Below are 23,207 nucleotides of genomic sequence, written 5' to 3'. Positions count from 1 at the left end.
AGCTCTGGGGTCCCCAGCACAAGACAGACATGGACCTGTTGGAGCTGGTCCAGAGGAGGGCCACGAAAATGATCAGAGGAATGGAACACCTCTCCTGCGGAGAGGCTGAGAGAGTTGGGGTTGTTCAGCCTGGGAAAGAGAAGGCTCCGGGGAGACCTTCTTGTGGCCTTTCAATATATAAAAGAGGCTTATAAGAAAGATGGAGAGGGGCTTTTTACCAGGGTCTGTAGTGACCGGAGAAGGACTAACAGTTTTGAACTGGAAGAGTATAGATGTATATTGGACGTAAGTAAGAAATTCTTTAAGATGAGGGTGGTGAGACACTGGAACAGGTTGCCCAGAGAAGCTGTGCATGCCCCATCCCTGGAAGTGTTCAAAATTAGGTCGGACGAGGCTTTAAGCTACCTGATCTAATGAAAGATGTCCCCATGCCCCTGGCAGGGGAGTGGGACTAGAGGATCCTTAAAGGTCCCTTCCAACCCAAACCATTCTATGATTTTGTATCTAAAAAATTAGTAATTCTCAAAGAGCATAGTTTCATAAACTTCATGGAAGAGGTGAATTTTGTTTTATCAAGAAACAGAATTTTTTTATTTAGTTTCTTTCATGGATCATCAATCTAGACTTTATTGGCTGTATGATCCGAGTGCATATTCCAGTACTGAATATTTAGTTGGAACACTTCAGTGTGCGCCTGTTGGTAATGTTTACTAACGGTTTTCATCATTTAGCATTGGTTCTTGAAGTAATCACTATTTTGATTCCAGTGACAGACAAGTAACTCAAGTTGGTTCAAAAGTTAAGTCATTCAAAAAAGTGCAAAGAAAGAATATCGAAAGTTAAAGACAAGTACTCCATATTGTTGTTGTTAAAGTGAGTAGCAATGAGGAACCACTCCACGTCGAGGCTGGGATATTTCTGATGAGATATATGTAGAAAAGGACTTAAATCTCCAGTGACCTTCCTTGAAAAGAGACCAGGAAACATCTGTGCATGATGTAATAGTTTATGAACAGGGAATTTATTTAAAACAGATTATTTTGCCTGACAATATCAGAGGAAACAATTTCCACTGTGTAAATTATTAAGACTGATTATTTTGGGAGATGTTATTTGTACATAATCTGCTAAATTAAACCAAGGTTATCTAAATACGTAATTCAGTTTTCTGGCATCACTGGGGTTTAGTAACGTGGCTTCAGACTTGATAGAATTTAATTTATTCCCAGGAAAGTTAACTAAATAGTTCAGAAACAACAAAGATCAAGTACAGTCCTTTGGCTTAATTACATATTAGCGTGTTGATGTACGCAGCAATAAGATGCGCTGGCCGAGGCTGCCATTTGTACTTTAACGTTGTGAATAGAGTATTTAAGAATACAGTGGCCGCTGTATTCTTCAATATTGACCTCAGTCGTTACGAGATAAAAATTCTCTGGTAACTGTTGGCTTACTCTGTATGTGTGTGTGTATATGTGTATTCTTAGTTCATTAAGCACACCAAGTAGCAGGGCAGACCTGCGTGCCTTTATCTTTATCGCAGCCTCAGACAGCCGCCTTAGTTTTGTTGTCTAGTGCTATCCCATCCTACTTTTACACTGTCAGGGTGCTGATGCCCGTTTCCTAATATTATGCATTATCGGTTTTTCCCTTTCTCAGACTGTGCTGAAGATGGTATATGAGGAGAGCCGCAAAATACTGGCTTTGTCAGAACATCCCTTTGGTTTTAGGGAGCTGAAGAATGTTCATCAGACCAGAGCGGCGATGGAGGAATGGCAGAAGGAGGGCTTAGCCTTGCTGGATGCTATACAGTCGCTGAAAGATTACCTTAGCAAGGTGGCAGATAGAGGAGACAAGGTATGACAATAAAAATAGCCTTTAAAGCAAGGTAACAATTTTTCTTATATACGTAGAAATGCATATTGTTATGTAGGGGAACCCTTATCGCTCTCTACAATTACCTGAAAGGGGATTGTGGTGAAGTGGGTGTTGGTCTCTTCTCCCATGTAACTAGCGATAAAATGAGAGGAAATGGCCTCAAGTTGCACCAGGGGAGGTTCAGGCTGGATATTAGGACAAATTTCTTTCCTGAGAGAGTGGTGAAGCATTGGAAGAGGCTGCCCAGGGAGGTGGTGGAGTCACCATCCCTGGAGGTGTTCAAGGAATGTGTGGACGTGGCACTGTGGGACATGGTTTAGTGGGCATGGTGGGGTTGGGTTGGTGGTTGGACTTGATCTTACAGGTCTTTTCCAACCGTAATGATTCTGTGATTCTCTGGTTAGTGCGTGTGTGTGTGTATATATGTACGAGGAGCAAGGGACTCTTTCCTTTCTGAGATTTGAACAGGCCTTTTTAAACACCTTTCGTCTGCTTAAATTAACGGATAGGTATACTCTTACACTGTAATGGTATGAAAGACAGTGGGTTGGAGATTGAGAGATGGAATTTAAAAAAAAAAAATTTTTTTTTTAACAGGAACATTCAGGTATTACTGCTGACTGGAGAGGAGAACTTCTGCAGGCAGTACAGAGCGTGTTTGAGAAGGAGAGAAATGTGTTGCAAATTGACTTGAAGTCTCACTTCTCCAATCCTGGGTCTGGTGATGAGGGTTCATTAGGGGAGAAACTGGAGTATATCATGAAACAACAAGTAAGAAAAACTCTTAAAGTGTTATGCTCATAAATCGCTGCTTCTATTCCCTTGTATTTTTTTAGGTTTTTACATTTTTATTACTTCCATTGTTAAATCTTAGCTTGTGCATGAATCCAGATTGTGTGGGATCAGAAGGCTTTTATAGTCTGTGTTTTGGTACCGTTTTTCTCAAACTTTGTATATTGTGTTACAAAGCCTATTGAGTGTTTTAGCTGACATCCAGAAAGATTGTGGTAGAGAGAAGGAAATATTTGATAAAAATAGACAAGGGGAAGAATTCCATCTAGAGTTTCACAGACTTCTCTTGCAAAGGATATATATTGAGCTAACTCTGGATTTGTTTGGGATGGGTTTTTTTGCTGATAATATCTAGTTTTTAGGCTCAGACCAGATGGTTTGTAGTAACTACTATCTATAAACTATTATTAGTAACTATTACTCTATTTGGAAGGTAGTGAAGTGGGGTTTTTCTTTTGTCACTTAACATTTTGCATGAATATGAAGCATGAACTTAGTCATTTGAAGTTGCCTCCATATAAAACTTGTACTCTAGGGTTTCTCTAGGGTTTATCCTTGTATAAAATATGGGAATAGCCTTGTAGATTTAATAGGACTTGGTTCGTTTTCAGGAGGAACAGAGGCAGATGGTTGTAGAGCACCTTTTCTCCTCAGACCGGAATAGCTTGCTCTCTGAAATACAGGACCTCCGAGCTCAGCTACGCATGACACATCTTCAGAACCAGGAGAAGCTACAGCAGTTACAGGAAACCCTTACCAAAGCAGAAGATCACGGGAGCAAACAAGAACACCACCTTCGGAGGAAAGGTAGTAATTGCCAAGTTCTGCTTATCTGGTCTTCTATGTCAGTTCTTTCCTTTTTTGCCTAGATGAAAGGCAAATAAAGATTGGTTTGCAAAGAAGCGGATGCTGTACAGTTCTTCAGTTTTACTAATGCGCTCAGATTTCCTACGATTTTAGCAGAGGAAGGAATTATTCTTCTTTCTAATATTAGTAGTTAAGAAAAATCTGGTAGAAGCAAAGAGAAGCTTTAAAATAACCCAAAGCAACAGAACTGAAGGGTGACTCTTTGGGAAATAGTGTACACACATAGAAAACCCATCAAGGATAGTAATATATCCGTGTTGTTTTTCAGGGAATTCTTTATATATATAGTTTTTGCTAGTAAATGGATGGGTTTCCTTAATGAGTTTTAGAGTCCTTTTAGTAACAGGTTACTTACAGGTTATCACGGTAGCTCTCATAGTCTCACCCAGCTTTCGTGGTGTTCTCACTTTGCCTGGTCCCCAAGCAGCAGAGTGGTAGCGTGTGTGTGCATCTCTCTGCTGATTCATCTCGTGTCTGAGAAGAAATGAATACACTGGACAAGAACACTTTCATACAGCTGATTTTCCCCCCCGCCCCACCAGTTTGAACCAGTGTAACTGATAACATTGTCAAGATCTCTGTAATACAAATTACAGTTAACATTTTCTTATCCTAGTTGAATTATTAGAATATAAGCTTCAGCAGGAAAAATCGATCGCAAGTGGCTTGCACAGCAGCCTGTCTGAGGAGCAGAAGAGAGCCTCTGAAACATGTGATCTCCTGAATCAAGAAAAAGCAGCCCTGAAATCAGAGCTTTATGAAAGTAAGCAAGAGAATGAAAGGCTGCAGAAATCCCTAGAAGAGCTTCAGAAGGAGATAAACCAGTTACGGTGAGAAGTAGATTTATTATTTTATTTCATTGTATTTATCAACAGGTCTGAAAGAGCTTTATACTCATTGGATCCACAAATGGCTTAGCACTTGGAAACACAATGAGGAAAACTAACCTCTCTTATGGATGTGTTCTTTTTTCTTTACTAACCGCTTAAATTTCTTTATTCTTCAGTTCAAATTTGCATGTTTACCTTTTCTGTAGCCTTGACTGCCAATGTTTTTCTTCCCTCCCACAGGGCAACACTTTTGCTCTGCCAGGATAGATAACTTCTCCCTACCTCTTAATTGTTACTAAATAGAGCAATTCTAGCTTTGCTTGCAAGGAGGTAAATGTTTTCAGATGCTAAACAGTTGTGACTTGAAAAGTGACCCTCTTCAGAAAGAGCAGAGGCCATCTTAAAGAAAGAAACCGATAGACCAACTCACGAAAAGTAACCCAAAATGTCTTGCTTGCCTTGCTGGTGAAGGGTGTTCTGTTCTGAACATAGACAGAAGTGTCATTTTGAACTTTGCAGTTTTGAATTGGAAAAAAAAGAAAAGGATTTGACAGCTGCACTTGAAGACTTGCAGACTGAACATCTGAAGGAAACAGAGCTAAGGGGTTTGTTTGAGGAACAACAGCTTCAGCATAAGAAAGCAGAAGATGAAAAGACAAAGGCCTTGGAGGTAATGCCCTACATCTCAATGCTTCAGTTCACCTCCCTTGGTGCATAAAGTCAGTTAACAGGTTATTTTTGCAGTCTTTTTCACGTCCAATGCTTTTTGTTTAATAACTGTTTAAAAAAAACCGCACCAAACTTCTACTGAGTGTGCATAGCATTTATTTTGTTTTCACAGAATTAAAGCTTTCCGTTACCCTCCTTGGTTGCACGTGTAGAAATAAGCAAAAGTTGGATGCTTTTTTCTTTTTTCCTTATCTTCTTAGTGTTTTTGGAGCCTTACGCTTTCACATTCTTGGGACCAGTTTTGTACTGCCCTTTGCTGTGTAGGGAGAGCCAGATTCTACAGTTGTAACTGCACCCTTTAGTCCAGAGCAAATGTGCTATGAGAATGTGATGTGTATGATCAACTGAGGTTATAAAGAAAACCACCCAATGATACATATGCTTGGCAGAGAGCAGCTGGAGCCTTTCCAATATAATATGTATTTTTGGAGGTTAAGCAAAGTCTTTTTTTTGTTCCCTTTCTTCTGAATTGAACAGAAAACAAATGAACGGCTTTGTCTCTGATACTGCAATAGCAATGACTCAGTTCTTGTAAAAGGCCTACAGTGACTGGAAAAGGAAGATGATTTAACATAAATCTTTTTTTTAAAACTTAAAAACCAAACCCAAACTCTATCAGGTAACTCCAAAACAATCCTAGTTAAATGCCCTAAGTGAGGAAACACAATTCTGACTCTCTTTCCTTGTAATCTGGCCTCTCACATCATCTTTCTGGTAGATGTTTTGGTTTGTGGGTGATTTTTGTTCGTTGGGATTTTTGATACTACTTGCATGGTAGGACATGGTGATGAAATCTTCCATCTTGTAAAAAGACTGCTCATGCAGGGAAGGCAGGGACCATCTTAGCCACGGCAAAGAGAAAAGAGTGTTGCCCCGGGTGCAGCTGTGCAACAGATTAAACCGTACGCGGTTCACATTGCTGCAGTCTTGCATTCCCAAATCCTCCCTTGAAGCCCTGCTACGGAAAGCTGATGCCATGTAGCATCAGACCTGGCTTTCTGCAAGGTGAGAGGAGAGGTGGTGCTGTCTGGCGGGGTTAGGGCAGATCTCCACATGGAGGACAGCAACGCTAGCTCTGACTGTCTGCGTCTGCGAGCGCCCTGGGACTGCCCCTTCGGTCGCTCCCTTTCCTTCCGAAGCAAGGCTGGCTCCCAAAGTGAACCCAGGGATGGATTGTTGTTATCAGTCTGTACCGTGCGCTTTAAACGGAGCGGCTGAGAAATCCAGAGGTTTTACATCTACTCTTACTGCTTCGGTTTTTTGGGTCTTTTTACATCAACATGGCTTATTTCAGCTTCAGATGTCACTTAAGGGGATTGAACGATGTAAAGAATAGTGATTTCCTAACGAGGGTCTTTCTAATTAAAGAAAAAATAATGTACTGGAAGATACTTTAACATTACAATCTTTGGTTTTGCTACTTGCTGTCACGTTGCTAACAAGTATGCTTCTGACACATGTAATTAGAAAATTAAACTTGTAATTCTAAATTAAGCTTTTTAATACCTGAACTACTCTAGTTCAGTCTTGAATTTCTCCCTGAATAAAACAGGAGGTTGAAAATTGCTGAATGCCAGCCTGCCCCCCAAATGAATGTTTGTGCTGAACTATTAATATGTGCTTGCCCCTTTTGAACAGGAGCTGCAGGCTGGCTTGGAGTTGCAGTCGGTGCAGAAGAGCCAGCTGGCCGTAGCCTTAGAGCACGAGCAAACAGTAAATGATAATCTCCGCAAGGAACTTCAGATCGAGCACTCCCGCTGTGAAGCGTTGCTGTCCCAGGAACAGGCCAAACTGTCGGAGCTACAGAGAAATTTGGATGCTGAGAAAAATCGTTCGTTGGAGCTGCTGAATTCCTTGAATCACGAACGTGTTTTGACAGAACAGTTGAGCATGAGAGTGAAAGAAGGTGCTTCTTGCCAGCACAGGGAGTCGCTGCTGGAACAAGCCTTTGTTCGAGAACTCCAAGCCCAGCTGGAAGAAGAGAGGTCCCGAACTATGGAGCTAGCCGCTATTATTGAGAAAACGCACCAGAAGGCCATTCGTTCCAAAAGGCAGCTAGAGGCCGAAGTACAGATGTGCTGCAAAGAAACCCAGAAGGAGAGAGAGGTCAGTGAGAAATTACGAGCTACTCTGGAATCTCTTCAGGGTCAAAAGCAAGAGGTAATCCGTTCCTTAGAGGCCCAGAAGGAAAGAGAAGCGAAGCTGAAAGCTGACTGGGAACAACTGCAGTCGCTCTTCATGACGATGAAAGAGCAAGATAAAAACAAGAAAGAGGAGAGGGAGAGAGAGCGAAGACAGCAGCAACAAACAGAGCTAGAGAAACAGAAGGACTGGCAGAGAGATCAAGAGAGACTGGTGAGAATGCCTCGGCAAGTCTTGCCTTACATTGAAATAGTCACAAACTGGGATTTAACCCTGTGGATGATGTTCTTTAATTGAAATGTTTCCTTCCCTTAAACAAAGCATTCTGAAAAATGCATTAGATGAGCTCTTTTCCTGCATTTTTCAAATGCAGCTGTTTTCAGGGGGTTGCGTCTGGGTTTATTGTTGACAGAAGTTGATCTTTACATCTTTGCCTATGCTGGGAATTGCCGGTTGTTAACACATGGAGAAGAATACGGCTTAAACACAGAATGAAACCAAACTAGGTTTCACGTCATTGCCCTTATTTTGAGTCTAGGCCCCTAATTATGGTTCGCGACAGTACCAATTTCACCCTTCTTGTTTCTCAGCTCCTTCACTTTCATTAGAGGAGGAGGGAGGCTTTGCAGACTTCTCCGTCACCGCGTCTGGAAACGGATGGAGAAAATGCCCACTCCAGAGTCATTAAATGGCTTCCTGGTGGCCCTGGAAGGCAGTACTGTAAGCCTTCCCCTAAAGTGGTCTGTGAGTTAAGGAACACTGCGATGCGTATGCTAGTTAGGTGCGATGCTTTTATTTGCACTGTGTGTATAAAAAAAACAAAACCAAAAACCACTTAAATGTGTCTATGTATATATATGTGCGTGTGTGTGTGTGTGTATACGTATACAAGATGCAATTAACTACTACTTATTCTGTTCAAATAGCAAAACTTGGAACGGCAACACCAGAGGGATGAACAAAGAATTAAAGAGCTGCAGGAAATACTGGCAATATTAGAAGAAAGAGAAAGAAATCTCCCATCTCCAAACCGTCAGCAAGAACTGTTGTGTACCTTAAACAAAGATCGAAATGCCAAACAGGCCTTGACAAAAGAAACGGAAAAATCACGTTTGCAACAGCAGCAACAACAGCTAGAGAAGATAAGACAGCAGTTGCTTTTTGTAGCTGTGCACCTGAACGAGTTCATCTGTAAAACTGTAGATAAGTGAGTAGTTGTTCATAAAACAGTAGTTTTCTTTCCATCCTTCTTCTGAACTTGTGTGGGTCATGGCTGAGATCCCTGTGCTGAAGGGAATGAGCAGTGGAACTGCCTACAAGACTTAACCTTGTGTGAAACCATGGTTTTGTGGTGGCAGCAGACTCTGGTTATTGTCATCCCACTGCAGCCATTCCCATTAGAAGCTTGTGTGTCCGCCTTTGAACTAGATCTGTGAAGTGACCCTGCTTAAAAAGAACAACTCCAAAAAAAACCCTACTGGAAAGAGTCGTTTGGTAGTCTGGGAACTGCAGCAGTCTGGGAAACCCCATTGAGCATGGCAGGGAACAGCAATGAGTGGCCAAGTCGCAGTAATTTCTTACTTCTTTGGCAGCAGAGTAAAATACTAGTGACATTTTGCTGCAACCTGAATTTGCATAATAGAATTTCAGACTGGTATGAAATACAGATTTCTGATCAAATCCTTATGTGGCACTATTTAGAAATTCTACTCTTAAAAACTAACAAAACTGGGTAATTTCTGTGTGTATTAATAGTATTTTGTGTAATTAATAGTGTATAAGTACAGCCTTAAAACTTAAAGATCATCCAGTGGGGAGAAGGAATCAAATGTATGTTAACATTACTACAAATCAACGTGATACTGAAAAAGTATTTCTGTTTAACAGAACAGTTAACAGTTGGTCTGTATCAAATGATGAAGCTGTAGTCTCTTTACTGCAGACATTAAAGGAAGTAAAATCAGATTTATTGTCTCCTCCTGCATCTCAGGTAAGGAAAACAGCATATATTTGATGATTATCAGTAAGTTGTTTTGTATTCTTTGGTTTGCAGTACACATACAAGTTGGTTGATTGATTTATTTCCCCCCTTCCCCTTTCTTTTTTGGTAAAACATTCTGAGGAGAACTGTGTTTTGCCTTGGGGATGGAAAAAAGATGTACTCTTGTACTCAGACTGTCATCATATTAACATATTTTAGTATCAGACACTTGCTTTTTTGTTGTATTGCAGAGTCTGCTTCTGATGGCATTTTTTTTCCTAGATATATAATATGTCCAAGGATATCAAACACTGGGATGTGTTGCTGCTGCTTCTGTATGCATCCAGAGACAGCTGTTTTTCAGCAAATTGTCAAGGAATTTTCAAAAAGCGCAATAGTGGTTTGCTGTCCCAGGAGGGGTGTGTTGACTGATGTTTGCAGTATTGCAAATATATTATACATGCCTAGGGATTATCAAAGACTGAGCTCAGGTCTATTGATACAAAATACATAGCTTTTAGATTCCATATTATTCACCAGATAACCTTGCCCTATCATTTATATCTTTCTCTTGTAATAAAGAGATCTGCAACCATATCTCAGCCCTTTCAGCCAAAATTTTGGGATTTAGGGCTAACAGTCTTGGCTGTGTTCGATTCAGCCTCTCTCTACTGCCTCACCTGCTCGATAGCAGATCCCCGGAAAACACACCTTTGAGAGAGTTGTGACTGGTACGTGAAGAGGCTTTTGTAACTTCCGTTGTTCTCATGTGCTCTGTAATACAACTCTGATGTACGACAAGCTGGCTAGGCATGGTGCAAGCTCTCGCTGTGTCTAACTGCTTACAAAATACAATAAATATTTTCCTTCTGTCGCCTGTGCAACCACTTAGGTGGTTGCCAAATGGATCATCTCTGGCCTGGAGGAGGGGGATGTAACTTCTTCCCAAGTAGGTGTTCATGGAGTTCCTTCCTCTCACAAAGCTTTAGAGCCCTCTGCTCTGGCCAGAATGCTCGGAGAGCCCGTGGGGGGAACCAGACACCTTATGGCTCTATTTAAATCTGACTTAGCAGAACTCCCGCCAGAGCTGAGCTGTTCTTCTGGCTCAGCTCCCTCCAAGTTATTACTCTGCTGGTTGAGAAAAAAACTACTTTGGATTGTTTGTTTTTCCTCTGATGCCATTAGGTCTTCCGCATTAGAAACTCTGTTGCAAATGCTTTTCACAACTTCCAGTTTTTCCAAGCTCTCACCCCATCAGCTGGCAGGCCTCCGAATGTTTCTGCATGGCATTCACAGGCTTATAGCAGTCCCTTCTCTTGTTGGACCAGACTTTGCAATTGCCTCCTCCAGGGACTATGACCACACTGAAATAAAAGGACTTGAGTTTTCTTTAACAAAACAAGAGTTTAGCGGAGCAGTTGAAAGACATACGCCTTTCTATAGCTTCCAGAGGGAAAATTCTACGTTATACCCTTTCTTCTGTGGTCACAAAAGGGCCCTCTTCTCTGCCCTCTTTTCAGGCTTTGATTTATTTTATTTTTTTTTTCCAGAATCACTGTTTGTTTCAGTCTTCTCCCTGAATTTCTCCTTCCTTTAAGGTACTGAACCACATGCTCTGGAGACCAAAGGAATTTACTGCTGTTACCTCCTTGAGTTGTGATAAATTGGGGACTATTAGACAGGGAAACTGGCAAAATGCCAAAAGAAAAATCTGTGCCAAAATGAATACGGCATCAACCGGTCAATCAAATGCCAACTGGTGCAATAGTAATCAAGTGGGGAGATGGATCATGTAGAACTCCTCAGATATTACCAATATCTGTTACTGCCTTCAAATTAAGCTTTTGTAGGTCTGTAAGATGCCTGGGATGGTGGGACCATAGTCCTTACTGGGATGCTTCGGGACGAGTGGCTGGAAAGCTGCACAGCAGAAAAGGACCTGGGGGTGTTGTTTGAGAGCCGGCTGAATGTGAGCCAGCAGTGTGCCCAGGTAGCCAAGAAGGCCAACGGCATCCTGGCCTGTATCAGAAACAGTGTGGCCAGCAGGAGCAGGGAAGGGATCGTGCCTCTGTACTCGGTGCTGGTGTTCAATGTTGGGCCCCTCACTCCAAGAAGGACATTGAGGTGCTGGAGCGTGTCCAGAGAAGGGCGACGAAGCTGGTGAGGGGTCTGGAGCACAAGTCTGATGAGGAGTGGCTGCGGGAAATGAGGTTGTTCAGTCTGGAGAAGGCTGATGGGAGACCTTCTCGCTCTCTACAATTACCTGAGAGGGGGTTGTGGTGAGGTGGGTGTTGGTCTCTTCTCCCCAGTGACTAGTGACGGAAGAAGAAGAAATGGCCTCAAGTTGCGCCAGGGGAGGTTCAGGCTGAATATTAGGAAAAATGTCTTCACTGAGAGAGAGGTGAAGCATTGGAAGAGGCTGCCCAGGGAGGTGGTGGAGTCACCATCACTGGAGGTATTTAAAAGACGCGTGGATGAGGCGCTTAGGGACATGGTTTAGTGGTGGACTTCGCAGGGTTAGGTTTACGATTGGACTTGATGATCTGAAAGGTCTTTTCCAACCTAAATGATTCTATGATTCCCTCCGCTTCAGTACAATACAGATGGGTTTTGTTTCCCAGGTTTGAACTATTTTTAATGATACTTATCTGAAGTGTGTTTTGTATCTGATGTCCTTATCTCTGCCCTTGTTCTAAAATACTTTTTGTCCCATCTCTGTGTGTGATATGGCACAACTGCCATGCCAGCGAAAACCGTATGGAGGGAGATGCGTGCTTTAGTTTATCTAATTTCAGTGGAAAAACCTGAAATGGTATAGAACATCTGTGAATTAGATAGTAAGTACAGGACAAGACTTTAACTTGGACAGGAATAAATATCTAATTTCAAAACAGTACTGAAGGTAGTGTTAGATTCTTGAAGCATTTATTTTAACTTTAAATATGCTGAGAAGTGGAGTGCCTTTGCTTTCTGAAATTTTAAAGAAACTTCAAAGTCAAAAGGGAGAGAGATGGATTATGTGCCACGAAGGTACAGATAGCATTGGAATCCCCATTTGTTACTGTATATATTGCAGGCGGTAAAAAGACTTAGATGGCTGTGGTTTGTTAAACTTTATTATGTAAGATTTTTTTACTTGACAAGTAGTGCTTTTCAGAGAAGACACATGTAAATGGCACGTGTTTGTGTATTAAGGTATTCATAAGAAATTACTCCTGAAAAAAGTACAAACTGCTAATAAGGTTGTACTGAAATAAGTTGCTAGGAGAAATTAGGGTCAGTTGTGTGTACTGGCTCCTCTAATGTATAGACTTTATTTCAAGGAATAAAGCATTAACCACCTCAAAAAAATATCTTTCGTCTCATGATCTGCTGCATCACACACTGATGTAACTGTTGACCGTTAAATTGATAGTCAATACGAAGAGGGTTATGAAGGCAAAACTTCCACAAAGAACTGGACCTGCAGTTGTGGGTCTCATTCCTACAAGAGATGACTTACCCCAAAACTGAATTTCTCAGAATTTAATGTGATTTTTTTTTTTTTTTTTTCCCCAAATTTACTTCGGTAGATGCTTTGCAACATGTTTTTGTGCATGCATGTATACAGACATGTTTCTTCAGAGTTTCTGTGCTGCCTGTGGATGTGGAAGAAAGCCAGATGATTTCTTTCTGTTTCCAAACGTTTGGGAGACTCTGTTATTAAAGGGAATAGGATTCCTGTAAAGCGATCAGACAGACCTGCAGAGAAGGGGTAGACTGATTAACAATTAATTTGGTATTTCTTAAGAAGGGCTGCCTGTGTGTTTCAGTTTCCCATTGTACCATTTAACACCTGAATGCCATTGCTGATTTTCAAGCTCATTATTTTTATGTTTTAGCTTGTCCATAAAGTTAGGTTATTAGACAGTTTGAGATGTCTGACTGTGGACGTAATGTGCAAAAACCATCATGGCTCGCTTCCTTTGGGTTTCTTTTTTAGATCAGATCTACGGATGATACTGACTCGGTTCAAGAACTGGAAAGAGACGCTTGGCAGCGAGAGAGAAACACTTTGCAGAGTGCGCTGAAACAGGCTGAATCCGAACTGGCTAAAGCGGCTGTTGAAATTGAAAACAAACCACTGGTAGAAACTTCCAGTCCTAAGGTAAAAGGATCGTGATGGCCAGCAAATGGGCTGCTTGGAGCTTGCTGAGCGAGCAATCCCATAGCCATCAGCGTGTGATTTAAACCTTTGGCACATGGTTCGCTTTCGCTGTCTTGCCTGTTGTACAGATTTGCAGTGTGAGAACTGTTACCAACTCAAGACCCTAAAAACCTCTGGAGAGTTCAGTTCTTGGTAGTATTGTTCTTGGGCATTGCCTAAGGGATTAATGTCATATGTAGAATAGGTAATTTAGTAATTCTGTTTTTTTTTTTTTTAATAAATATGATAAAACTTGCTGTTGCAGAGGAGCCAGGAAGCGTACAGCTCAGATTTTTGGGGATATAAGTATCTGTCAGATTATGGCATTTAACTTACACTTATTGCTGTAATCTTTTTCAGTTGCTATTTTAAAAGGTGATTTTTATAGATGAACAGTTTTATAAATTGCGTATTAAATTAGGAACACTTTCCCCATGTGTCCCTCATCAAAAAAGTTCCTTTGTAACTTGGTGTTAGGCAGAAACTTGCACCAAAAGTAACCTAGCTCTTTGGAATCCCTTTCTACTCTTAAATGAGAGCGAGATTCAGATTTCTTGTCTAAGCATGAAAATACCAAACATCCGTTATTTTTAATTTTTTTTTTTCCCCCTAATCTTAAATACTTTTTATTCCTCTGACACATTTGATTGAAATGAAGTCAGATGGGCACTTATCCCAACATGCTTTCTAGTTAGTGTTTATTTAAAGCAGATGTTATTTTCTTTGTTAAAGAGTTAAGCTGTTCTAGACTTTTGGGTATGACAATTTTGCTTTGAAACATTCAGGAGATTTAAGGCAGTCTGACACTGCGAACTTGGGTGCTTTTTAGCTACGTGCAGAATTGTTCCAGCTGCCCTTGTGTTCACAGTATGGACATGTGAAGACAGCTTGTTCGTGGCTGATCTTTTGCACACCAACCAGTAACCATGCCAGAATTTTCTAGCCTAGCCAAGACTTCAGAGACAGACAGAAATTCAGTAGACGTGGTACAAGCCTCCATCTACGGTGTCCGAACTGCCAGAGTTTAATACCGCTACTTTGCACCAAAACTGGCCAAGTCACAGAGTCTGTTGTACAAATACTTACTCAACATTTCATTTTAGAGATAAATGTACACTGCTCTCGTACTTCATAATTACTAAATAGCTTTCTCCAGTTCTGTAAAGCAAAACAGGTTTTAGATACCCATTCACAACCAAGTTGTGGGAGATATGGCTAGAAAAAGCGACCAAGTTTTCTGAGCTTGCTATAGCTAAATATTAACAGATTGGGGTTTTTTCCTTTTTTTTTTTTTCTTTCTCCAGTTGCAGAGATTATATAGGAAGTACCTTAGAGCTGAGAGCTTTAGAAAGGCTCTAGTTTATCAGAAGAAATACCTCTTGCTGCTTCTTGGTGGATTTCAGGACTGTGAGCAAGCAACCCTCTCTCTAATAGCACGTATGGGAATCTACCCCTCACCTGCAGACCTGCAGCTTTCTGGATCACGTTCCCGTCCTTTTACCAAGTTCAGATGTGCAGTCAGGGCAATCATCGCAGTCTCAAGGTAAAGCTAAAACACTCACTCTCTCATACGTGGTGTTTTCTTGGAAATTTTACAAATGGACAGTTCCTATGGTTTATCCTACATTAATATTAAGCAAAAGCAATGTCCAAAACTAGTTCAAACATGACTTGTTAGCCGTAACTGTGGCCAAACTGCTATTTCAGAGCCAGCGCTAAGTTGGATTCATACTAAACTAAAGTTTTATAGAAAGCTGCTTCTGTCTTGAGAGATACCCAGCTGCAATGTATTTGAGAATCAGTGCACAACAGTGACAAACTGATGTCCTTTCAGGTCTGACCCTGACCTATTTGGGCTCACTGGACAGTCTGTCTTGTATCAGAATGGGATCATCTCCTCAGTGATGGTTTTCCTCTCTTGAATCCAATAGCCTGTGTTTCACTGGGTATGATTCTGTCATACTCTGTCCCGTACTATCAGATGGATTTTGTTAGTTGTACTTAGGATAATACGCCATCTCATAATGGCTTTTGAGTCCATTTAATGAAAAAAAAAATAGGTTTAAATGTAACAGGTGATTACTTCTGAGCAATTTCCTTGCCTAGGAAAAATGATTACCAGCAAGTTTAAGACTTGCAGGAGATGGCGCAGAATGTCTTTAGGCTTGGACGCGGATGCTATAATGATAGCAATATCAAAGGGTGTAGGAACAGTGACCTCCACACTTCTCCTCTGAGGCAGGAAGAGCTGCCACAGACTACTCTGGAGATGAGGGACAGTGGAGGAGCAGGGCCAAAACGAGCAAACCTTTGAACAGAGGATCACTGCAGAGTAAATTGGGCTACGCCTTCATTCTAAAGACTGAACTTGAAGAATTCTTCCTCCATTCCTGCAAGGATTGCTACTTATGTTGTTCAGTATGTTTCATGCCAATGAAGAGTTTAATATTAATATTCAGTGTATTTTGGCTTATTTTTAAAGATTGTACAAATTTGTTTTGTTACTAAGGTTAAAGTTTTTGGTGAAAAAGTGGAACAAAATTAGCAGGAAGAGCGGACGGGGTGAATCCATCTCTCACAGTATAGGAGGTAATACAGGTAAGCGTTTTGGACAAGCATGTTGTTTTAATAATAATGTCTCTTTTAGCGATGCGTTTCATTTAAAAATAAAAACAAAAAAATACCCACAGAAGGGGCAAAAATCTGTTTCTCTGTTAACACAAGTGTGTTGATCCATTTCCTGAGCACAATGATTATGATTTTACAAAGACATTGTGAGAAATTACAATTGAAAACTTTCAGAATTCATAATTTACAACAACGGCGAGCTCCTCCTCTTCTCCCTTTATTGCAGCTGCTCAAGCTGCGAAACCGAGTCCTGTGTTCATAAAACTCAGCAGAGAATGATGTTTGGTATTAGGTTTGAAGCTACCTGTAACGGAAATCAATGTCTCCAGTTATTAATAAGGCAAGGACAAACACTACTGTAATAGTATTAAAACGGGTACGTGCGGTATCAAAATTGGTCTTAGAAGCGGTGTACTTGCTAGTGTCACCAGAGGTGAAAACGGGGTTTTAAGTGGTTCCAGAAGTTCAGAAGAGACTTAATCCGATGGCAGATATCCCATAACTATTTTCTCTGGAGTTTATTAAGTGCTATCAAAGATGAGAAACTGGAGCAGATGGATAGATGGTGTGATGTGTTTGGTAAGGACCGTGTTCCTTTGAGTTACTTCTGGATGTGTTTGTAAGAATTTGAACAAACATCTTAATGCAGTACCCAACATTGGGGAACTGGCCCATTTTATGTAATATTCCATTACTTGTGGCTTTTCAACACTGAACAAAATTCCAGTGAAATAGTGCATTTTTCATCACATAGTACTACATAATTTTCACTGTTCTAAGTTACTGGAAATACTTATCTTAAAAAAAAAAAAAAAAAAAAAAAAAAAAAACCACAAAAAAACCACCAAACCCCAAACTTTCTACATAAACCCACTGTGGTGTGGTTCCTGTGAAACTTGAATCCTGAAATGCTTGCTGAACTTTCTACCTCACTACAAAATAGCATCTTGGCAGCCTCGTTAAAAAACATTTGATTTTTTTTTTTGTGATTTTAAAGGACTTATTGGAAGGAGTTTTTCTTTTCTAATGAAAACAAAAGAATACCCCACCCCCCCCAAACCTTCACCAAACCAAACAAAAATGTCTTTTCCTTTCTCTGCTGTCTCTAAAGTCAGAGAGTGTAAGTCAACAGTAACATATAGTTAGAGCAAACAAATATTAAAGTTTCTTGAAAAAATATTTTGCTCATACCAGAACATCCCCTGTGTGGCTATAGCAACAGCTGATGCAAAAGCAAGTCTGGAGGAGGAAACAGTGCAAGTTCTCCATTTGCAGGAAGCAGTTCGACATGAAAACGTCAAACCTCTGTTAAATCTGGTTCCCGCAAACAAACAAAAAAAAAACCCCAAACAAGCAGTCGGCTGTAGAAAGTGTATTTTAGCTGCATTTAAAACCGAACACAATTGTACTCTGCTGCCATTCTTGTGGGTTTTATTGGTTAGGTTTACGATAGCCTATTTTGAATGGTTCCCAGTGCATATTTTTTAACTGTTTCATCTTTAACACAGCCTCTGGTGCTAAAACAGAAATTCTGAAAGAGCAGCAGCCCCCAGCTCTTCCCATCAGCTCTCCCCCCACCCGGGACATGGGGCTGTGCCATAGAACCAGCCCTGCAAGATTTGGGAGCCACTCCCCCAGATCCTCTTCCTGCTTACACAACAGGTCAGTCTGCAATCTCTGCCTGGGTTGAATCACCCTGATGGACAGACAGCCTTTCCTAAAAATGTAACCACTTACTGGAGGAGGTATTTGAACAAGAAGAGGAATTTTTGTTTTCTTAGGTCTGGTAAATGTTTTATTTCTTCCAAGATGCTACAGGAGAAGAGAACTTCTCGTTTGCTTTAAGCATGTCTGATGTTCTCGGACTGAGAGCATTGCTAGTTGTGTTCCCCAATTTAATCTGGACAGGCTCCAGGATGTACAACGGCTATCTCTGTTAGCCGTCCTTGAGGGGTAATTCTTCTTGCCTTTGCCATCCAAGTTGGAGATCAATTTCTGGGTGTCCTGTGGAAGCAGCTCCCCTACCAGAAGACAGCATTGCATTAGTATTAGCTGCCTTCAGACTCTGTGCACGCGCACAGAACGGGAGGTGGAGAACCTGCGGGGTGCGTGCTGTTGCAGTTCCTCATGAATCATGGCCAGTTCTGTACAGAAATACAACCCCAGCTACTTGTGACTGGGTTGGATGTCACGGGTGACATTCTGCGCAGTGCTGCTATGACAATGCCTGAGCTGCAAGCTCTGTGCTTGAGCTGGAGGAAGGTGGCCTCAGGCATTACTGACCTTCCCACTGCCAGGCTCTCCCAGCACCCAGGGTAACCTCGGGCATTGCATCGTCCATTACTGGGTGTAGCGTCTCCTCTCCCAGGCCACTCCGCATGTGTGGCCTCTTCCTTAAAGTGAGGATTTGCAGGAGTTGATGTGGAAGGTAGCTGTTCTCAGTCCCATCAGCTTGGGACATGTTGTTTCTTAACCTCCTTGCTAAATTAGAAACTTCAACCAGCAGGCAAGAATTTTCTTCATAAAGAAAAATAGGGGAGCAAAGAAGTAGCTGTGGGGATCTAGAGGTACGCAAAGACAGCAGATGCTCCAGATTATTTTAGGGTTTTTAAGATTGATCACTGATTTGGGGGACAGGACAGTGCTTGTCACGAAGGGCAGGTAGTGTTCTGGTTTGCATAGAATTTAGCAAAATATTTTGGAGAGTTAGAGACCTGCAAGCATTTCCCGAAAGACTTAATTCTACCCCACCCTGTTCCTCTGTCATGGCACATATCTGGGCCTGCCAGCCAGAAAGAGTAGCTGGCAGCTTACCTATCAAGAAAAGTCATCCGTATTGTACGGAACAAGTATATTAATAGAATAGTAGGCCCTGCCTGATTACTCAGTGTGACTGGGTTAGTGGTAGCTCAAGTCTAACGTGGATCCGAGATAGGTTAAATCATGCCTGTGGCTACTTTTGTTTCCTGTTTTATAAGTAACTTTTTGATGGTGGTGGTTTTTACTGTTGTTCTAGTTTGCTTTGCACTGAATTACTGCCTATGTGAATGTAACTTTACTGTAGAGAGTATAGCATGAGAAGAAAAAAATAATTTGTTTTCCTTTTTAAGACTGCATCCATCCACAAGTTCAGCCTCAGAAAAGTCACTTGTGCCTACTCAGGATCCTGAACGATCGCTAATGGAATACATCCATCGCTTAGAGGTTATCCAGCAAAGACTAGGGGGTGCGCAACCAGGTAAGAACCACCTTGTTATCCCTCACAGCTGCCAGCGGGCTGGGCTGCTTTTTGCAAGGTTCTTCCTACGTATTGCCTATAACAAACACTTAAAGCATTTAAAGAGCCTCATTTTAATGAATAATTATAATGTGGGGGAGAAAAAATTGAGGAAGTCTCTGAAATGAAACCATTTTGTGAATCATATCTAAAACTAGTCCAAGTGTGGCATTTCTCAAAACAAGTCCTTAGTTAAATTCTTCAGAGATAAGGCTGAATAATTTCATGTGATTCCCCCCCGCCCCACTATCAGGTCTAAATAAGCGAGTGTTGCAGTTTAAATGAAGTTGTGTATAGAGTTAATTTGCTTTAAAGTCAAAGAGAACCATTGTAATAGCTGAACAGGGCTTTCTCTGCAGCACAAACTATACTACTTCCCTCACTTATTGCTTCCTTATATTCCATCGTGGACTTAAAAAAAAAATTTGGAGGCTGGTAAAAACAGCTATCTAGTTCAAACAGCCACCTAGTTCTAAGATTGATCAAAGAGCACACAAAGGACTGTGGTGGCACTTACCTTTTGCTATTTAAAAAAACTTCCACCTAGTTTCTAGACTAAATGTACTTAGTTTAATCTTCTAGTTACTCCCTCTTGTTACATCTAAGTTATATCATAGAAATTCCTTGTCCCGAGGAAGAACTCACAAACAGCCATTACATCATCCTCCAACCATCTCCCATGAAGATATGATGAGATGTGTTTTCCAATGTTTTGTTATTTTTGAGACTTACGTCTAAACCTTCTCCAGTGTATTAGTATCTCTGAATTGTGAACAACAGAGCTGGACCTCCGGCTGCAGCGTCATTTGTGCTAGACCAAATACAAAGATAACTTGTTCCCTGTTTATAGGGGTAACCATCGGGTGGCAGGGGCAGCCTCCTGCTGCCTGCCCTCCCCGCCGCGGGGCAGCAACATAAATTGAACAGCAACGTCCTATATACAATAGCCACGCAGATGCAGACAGAGCCCCTGCACACAGCCCACGTCGCGGCTGCGCTGGGGAAGTCATGTTCCTGCAGACCGATCCCAGCAGGTGACTGGGGGAGGGCACCCAGGTTAGCTCAAATCGCTGATAGGGATGGGATCCTGATGACCCACAGTCCACATTGGGCTGTAACACAGAGCTTCAGCCCAGGCCCAGGGAGAAGCACAGAGCTCCAGCGCTGCCTCCTGCGTGGTGGCTCCTGAGGAGCCTGCTGACAGCTACTCCTCCAGGGTCTTTGGAGCATCTTTCCCAAGGCTTGCTTCACCCATCCAGGTTTATGTTGCTTGTTTCCTGGTCTGAGCCAATATGGGCCACCAGGTCAGTAATGCCATCGATGTCATCCAACCTTTATCCCTTTCGTCTGCTATTGCTGGTTCCTTCCCCACGTTAGTGCCAGCTGTTCAGCCCCACAGTCAGTTTACTTCATCACGCTACTTCTGGGTCACTATGGTCCTTGATCTCTCGGCAAGCACTGCTTACTTCCTTCCACCACCCTTGGCTCCCCACAATTTCAGCCAAAAGCTGGAAAGATTACCCGGTAGGTATTTGGCTGTGGTACGATGCGAGGGCCACGTGGATTCCTTCACACATTGCACGCATACGTCTTACGTATTTCTTTCACTAAGCGTAACTGTTGTCAAGTGCTGTTTCCCAGGCCAACTTGGCCTCCTGTAATTGTCCTTCAGCCTTTCCCCAAAGACGTGTGGCTTTAAATTGGTTGTGCTGAGATGAGAAAAATACTTGACCCTACCCGGAAAATCTCTGCCAGTCACCGGTACTCTTACTGCTGGCCGCTCCTCCGGTCTTTATCGTCAGCGGATATCTCTGCGGGGATTCTCATGGGAGAAGGGGTGGGGATTCAATCACTGATTGACAGCATTAAACAGTGACTCTTGGCCCCGCAGTCATCGCAGGTGCCCATGCAAATTGCATCTACCGCACTGGCTGCTCAGCAGTGCCAGGTTTGAACGTTTAATCTACACTGTAGAGGTGCTGTATTGTTCTCATCCAGTTTCCCCACAAGTTATAAAAGGCATTATTGATTGTGACTACTGACTGTACTGCTGTTGGAAAAATAACGATTCTTAAGTTAACTTCTGAGGCGAATTTTTTATGATTACGTGTCGCATTCCTAACGCATTTTTAGTGTTAACTTGGAAAAACTAAACCTTAAAATCGCGTGTTTCTCTAGCAAGAGAGGAATCTTGGCTTTGTCAACATTCACAGAAGCCTGGTATAGCTGGACAACAGCTCTGGGGAAAGTCTAAAGCATTGCCTGTTTTTCTGGTGCTCTGAGTTGATCTATTTAAGAAAAAAAGAGTTTAAAAAACAAACAGAAAGGCTAGCTTTGTGCTTACAGATCCTAGTCTTGCTAATATCATTAAAGTCAGCAACTACGGTGACACTTCCGTATGGGAACTTTGACATTGTTCTCGGCAGGATTTTACCTAGAAACCTTAATACTGTGACTTTGTGGGGCTTTGGGGTTTTTTCCCCAAATACTGTCATTGTTTATGGCAGATATAGATAAACAAATGTTAGAATTGAAACCTGACAGCATTTCATAGAGATAAGGTATTTTGCTTTCTGCTAAGTGTGGAATACGTATTCCACAACTGGGACACCATTAATAGCAATTTTGTGGAAAGTGTGTATCACTTTTGTCATCTCCGTGTTACTAGAATGACGATGTCAGGAATTACAGAATGATGTCGCAACCTTTAGAACAAAGCTGTGAGCAAAATGAGTTCCCAGTTTGTAATGAACTTCAAAACATCTACTCGGTGACAAGACCTTGTCCAGCAACAGAACGCACGTTGAATCATCGCAAGAGTGGCAGAGTTGAGCCGAGCCACCCTACTGCCGTGTGTGAAGCAGGCGTGCGACGGAGCACCGCTCTGAGGGTGCGAACGTTCGCTTTGGCGGACGTTGTGAGCTTTCAAATCTTGCTGTGGATTGTTCCTAGGTGGCTCATGAAAATGGGAATTGCTTTCAGTGGAGCTCGTATGAAGCACATTGAGGAAATTACATGCTGCTAACTGCACCCTGTTGCTTCATAACACAAGCAGTTTTCTAATATTCATGTGTTTTATTTAAATTTAGGACAAGTTCCAGGCCCACCTCGCCAGAGAAACATGAAAAAGTGATGAGAACGCTTCTGAAATCTGTACTGCGAACCCCCCCCGAGTTACTGCTTCCTTCTGAGTTGGTCCGTACTGAATGGAGGCACTCGTGACCTCTTCTGCAACTGAATAAAGGGCAGTGCTTTTGCATCGGATTTTTATATGACTCTTTTTATTATATTTTAGTACTTTAAGAGGAAATTACTTTTCACTAAGAACAATGTTTTACATTCTCATGTGAAATTACTACTAAGTTAACAGCTGAAGTGTGCCTGCATCACTGTGTTTTAAGTTGCAAAGAGTCTCTTTGGTGTTTATTTTTCTATAGTGTATAGCTGGATTCCTTGTAAAAAAAGTTATTAAAATGGCATTTTATTAGTGAATTCTTAACGTTGTGTGGTTATTTGTTTCCACCTTACCTATTTACTTTTTTTGCTGTTCCTAAAATTGTTTGGGTTTTAATATTTCTCTAGGATCATTCTGACTAGCAGAACAGCTAAAACACTCTCCCGAATATCAAAGACATGTGTAGCCTTCTGTGAATTTAGGCTTCGCTCTTCTGGTTTTACAGTAAGTCAGTCCTCTCTCCCTCAGTCTTTCTCATCACGTTCCAATTCAGTGTCAAGCCACCACTCCTTGAGCTCTTCTGTGACTGAGCTATGCATGCATGATATATTTGGTCTGACTGAATTCAGTGTATGAATTCATGCAGTGTAATTAATCTGTGCCTGCTCGGGAAGCCAAGTGCATGTTTGATTTTCCTCCAGCGTGACCTTCACCTATCAGAC

At 41.7% G+C, this 23,207-nt stretch overlaps 1 protein-coding gene across 1 annotated transcript in view; it reads left to right on the top strand.

Annotated features, from left to right (window-relative positions):
- The window catches only part of PCNT (pericentrin), a 105,032-nt gene extending 82,236 nt beyond the window's left edge, over positions 1-22,796 (top strand). The window contains exons 41-54 of the mRNA XM_059820320.1: positions 1,660-1,857; positions 2,476-2,649; positions 3,282-3,477; positions 4,154-4,367; positions 4,887-5,037; positions 6,735-7,451; positions 8,165-8,445; positions 9,126-9,228; positions 13,202-13,366; positions 14,710-14,948; positions 15,915-16,003; positions 17,542-17,695; positions 19,144-19,271; positions 22,400-22,796. Of these exons, the coding sequence (XP_059676303.1) occupies positions 1,660-1,857; positions 2,476-2,649; positions 3,282-3,477; positions 4,154-4,367; positions 4,887-5,037; positions 6,735-7,451; positions 8,165-8,445; positions 9,126-9,228; positions 13,202-13,366; positions 14,710-14,948; positions 15,915-16,003; positions 17,542-17,695; positions 19,144-19,271; positions 22,400-22,443 (2,853 nt within the window). The 3' untranslated portion in view covers positions 22,444-22,796. The remainder of the gene's footprint in view (positions 1-1,659; positions 1,858-2,475; positions 2,650-3,281; positions 3,478-4,153; positions 4,368-4,886; positions 5,038-6,734; positions 7,452-8,164; positions 8,446-9,125; positions 9,229-13,201; positions 13,367-14,709; positions 14,949-15,914; positions 16,004-17,541; positions 17,696-19,143; positions 19,272-22,399) is intronic.
- The last annotated feature ends 411 nt before the right edge of the window (positions 22,797-23,207 follow it).

Source organism: Gavia stellata, chromosome 8 (genome assembly GCF_030936135.1).
Source record: "Gavia stellata isolate bGavSte3 chromosome 8, bGavSte3.hap2, whole genome shotgun sequence".
Lineage (NCBI taxonomy): Eukaryota > Metazoa > Chordata > Aves > Gaviiformes > Gaviidae > Gavia > Gavia stellata.
The sequence above is the reverse complement of the archived record's forward strand: the minus strand, read 5'-3'. Positions and strand labels throughout refer to the sequence as shown.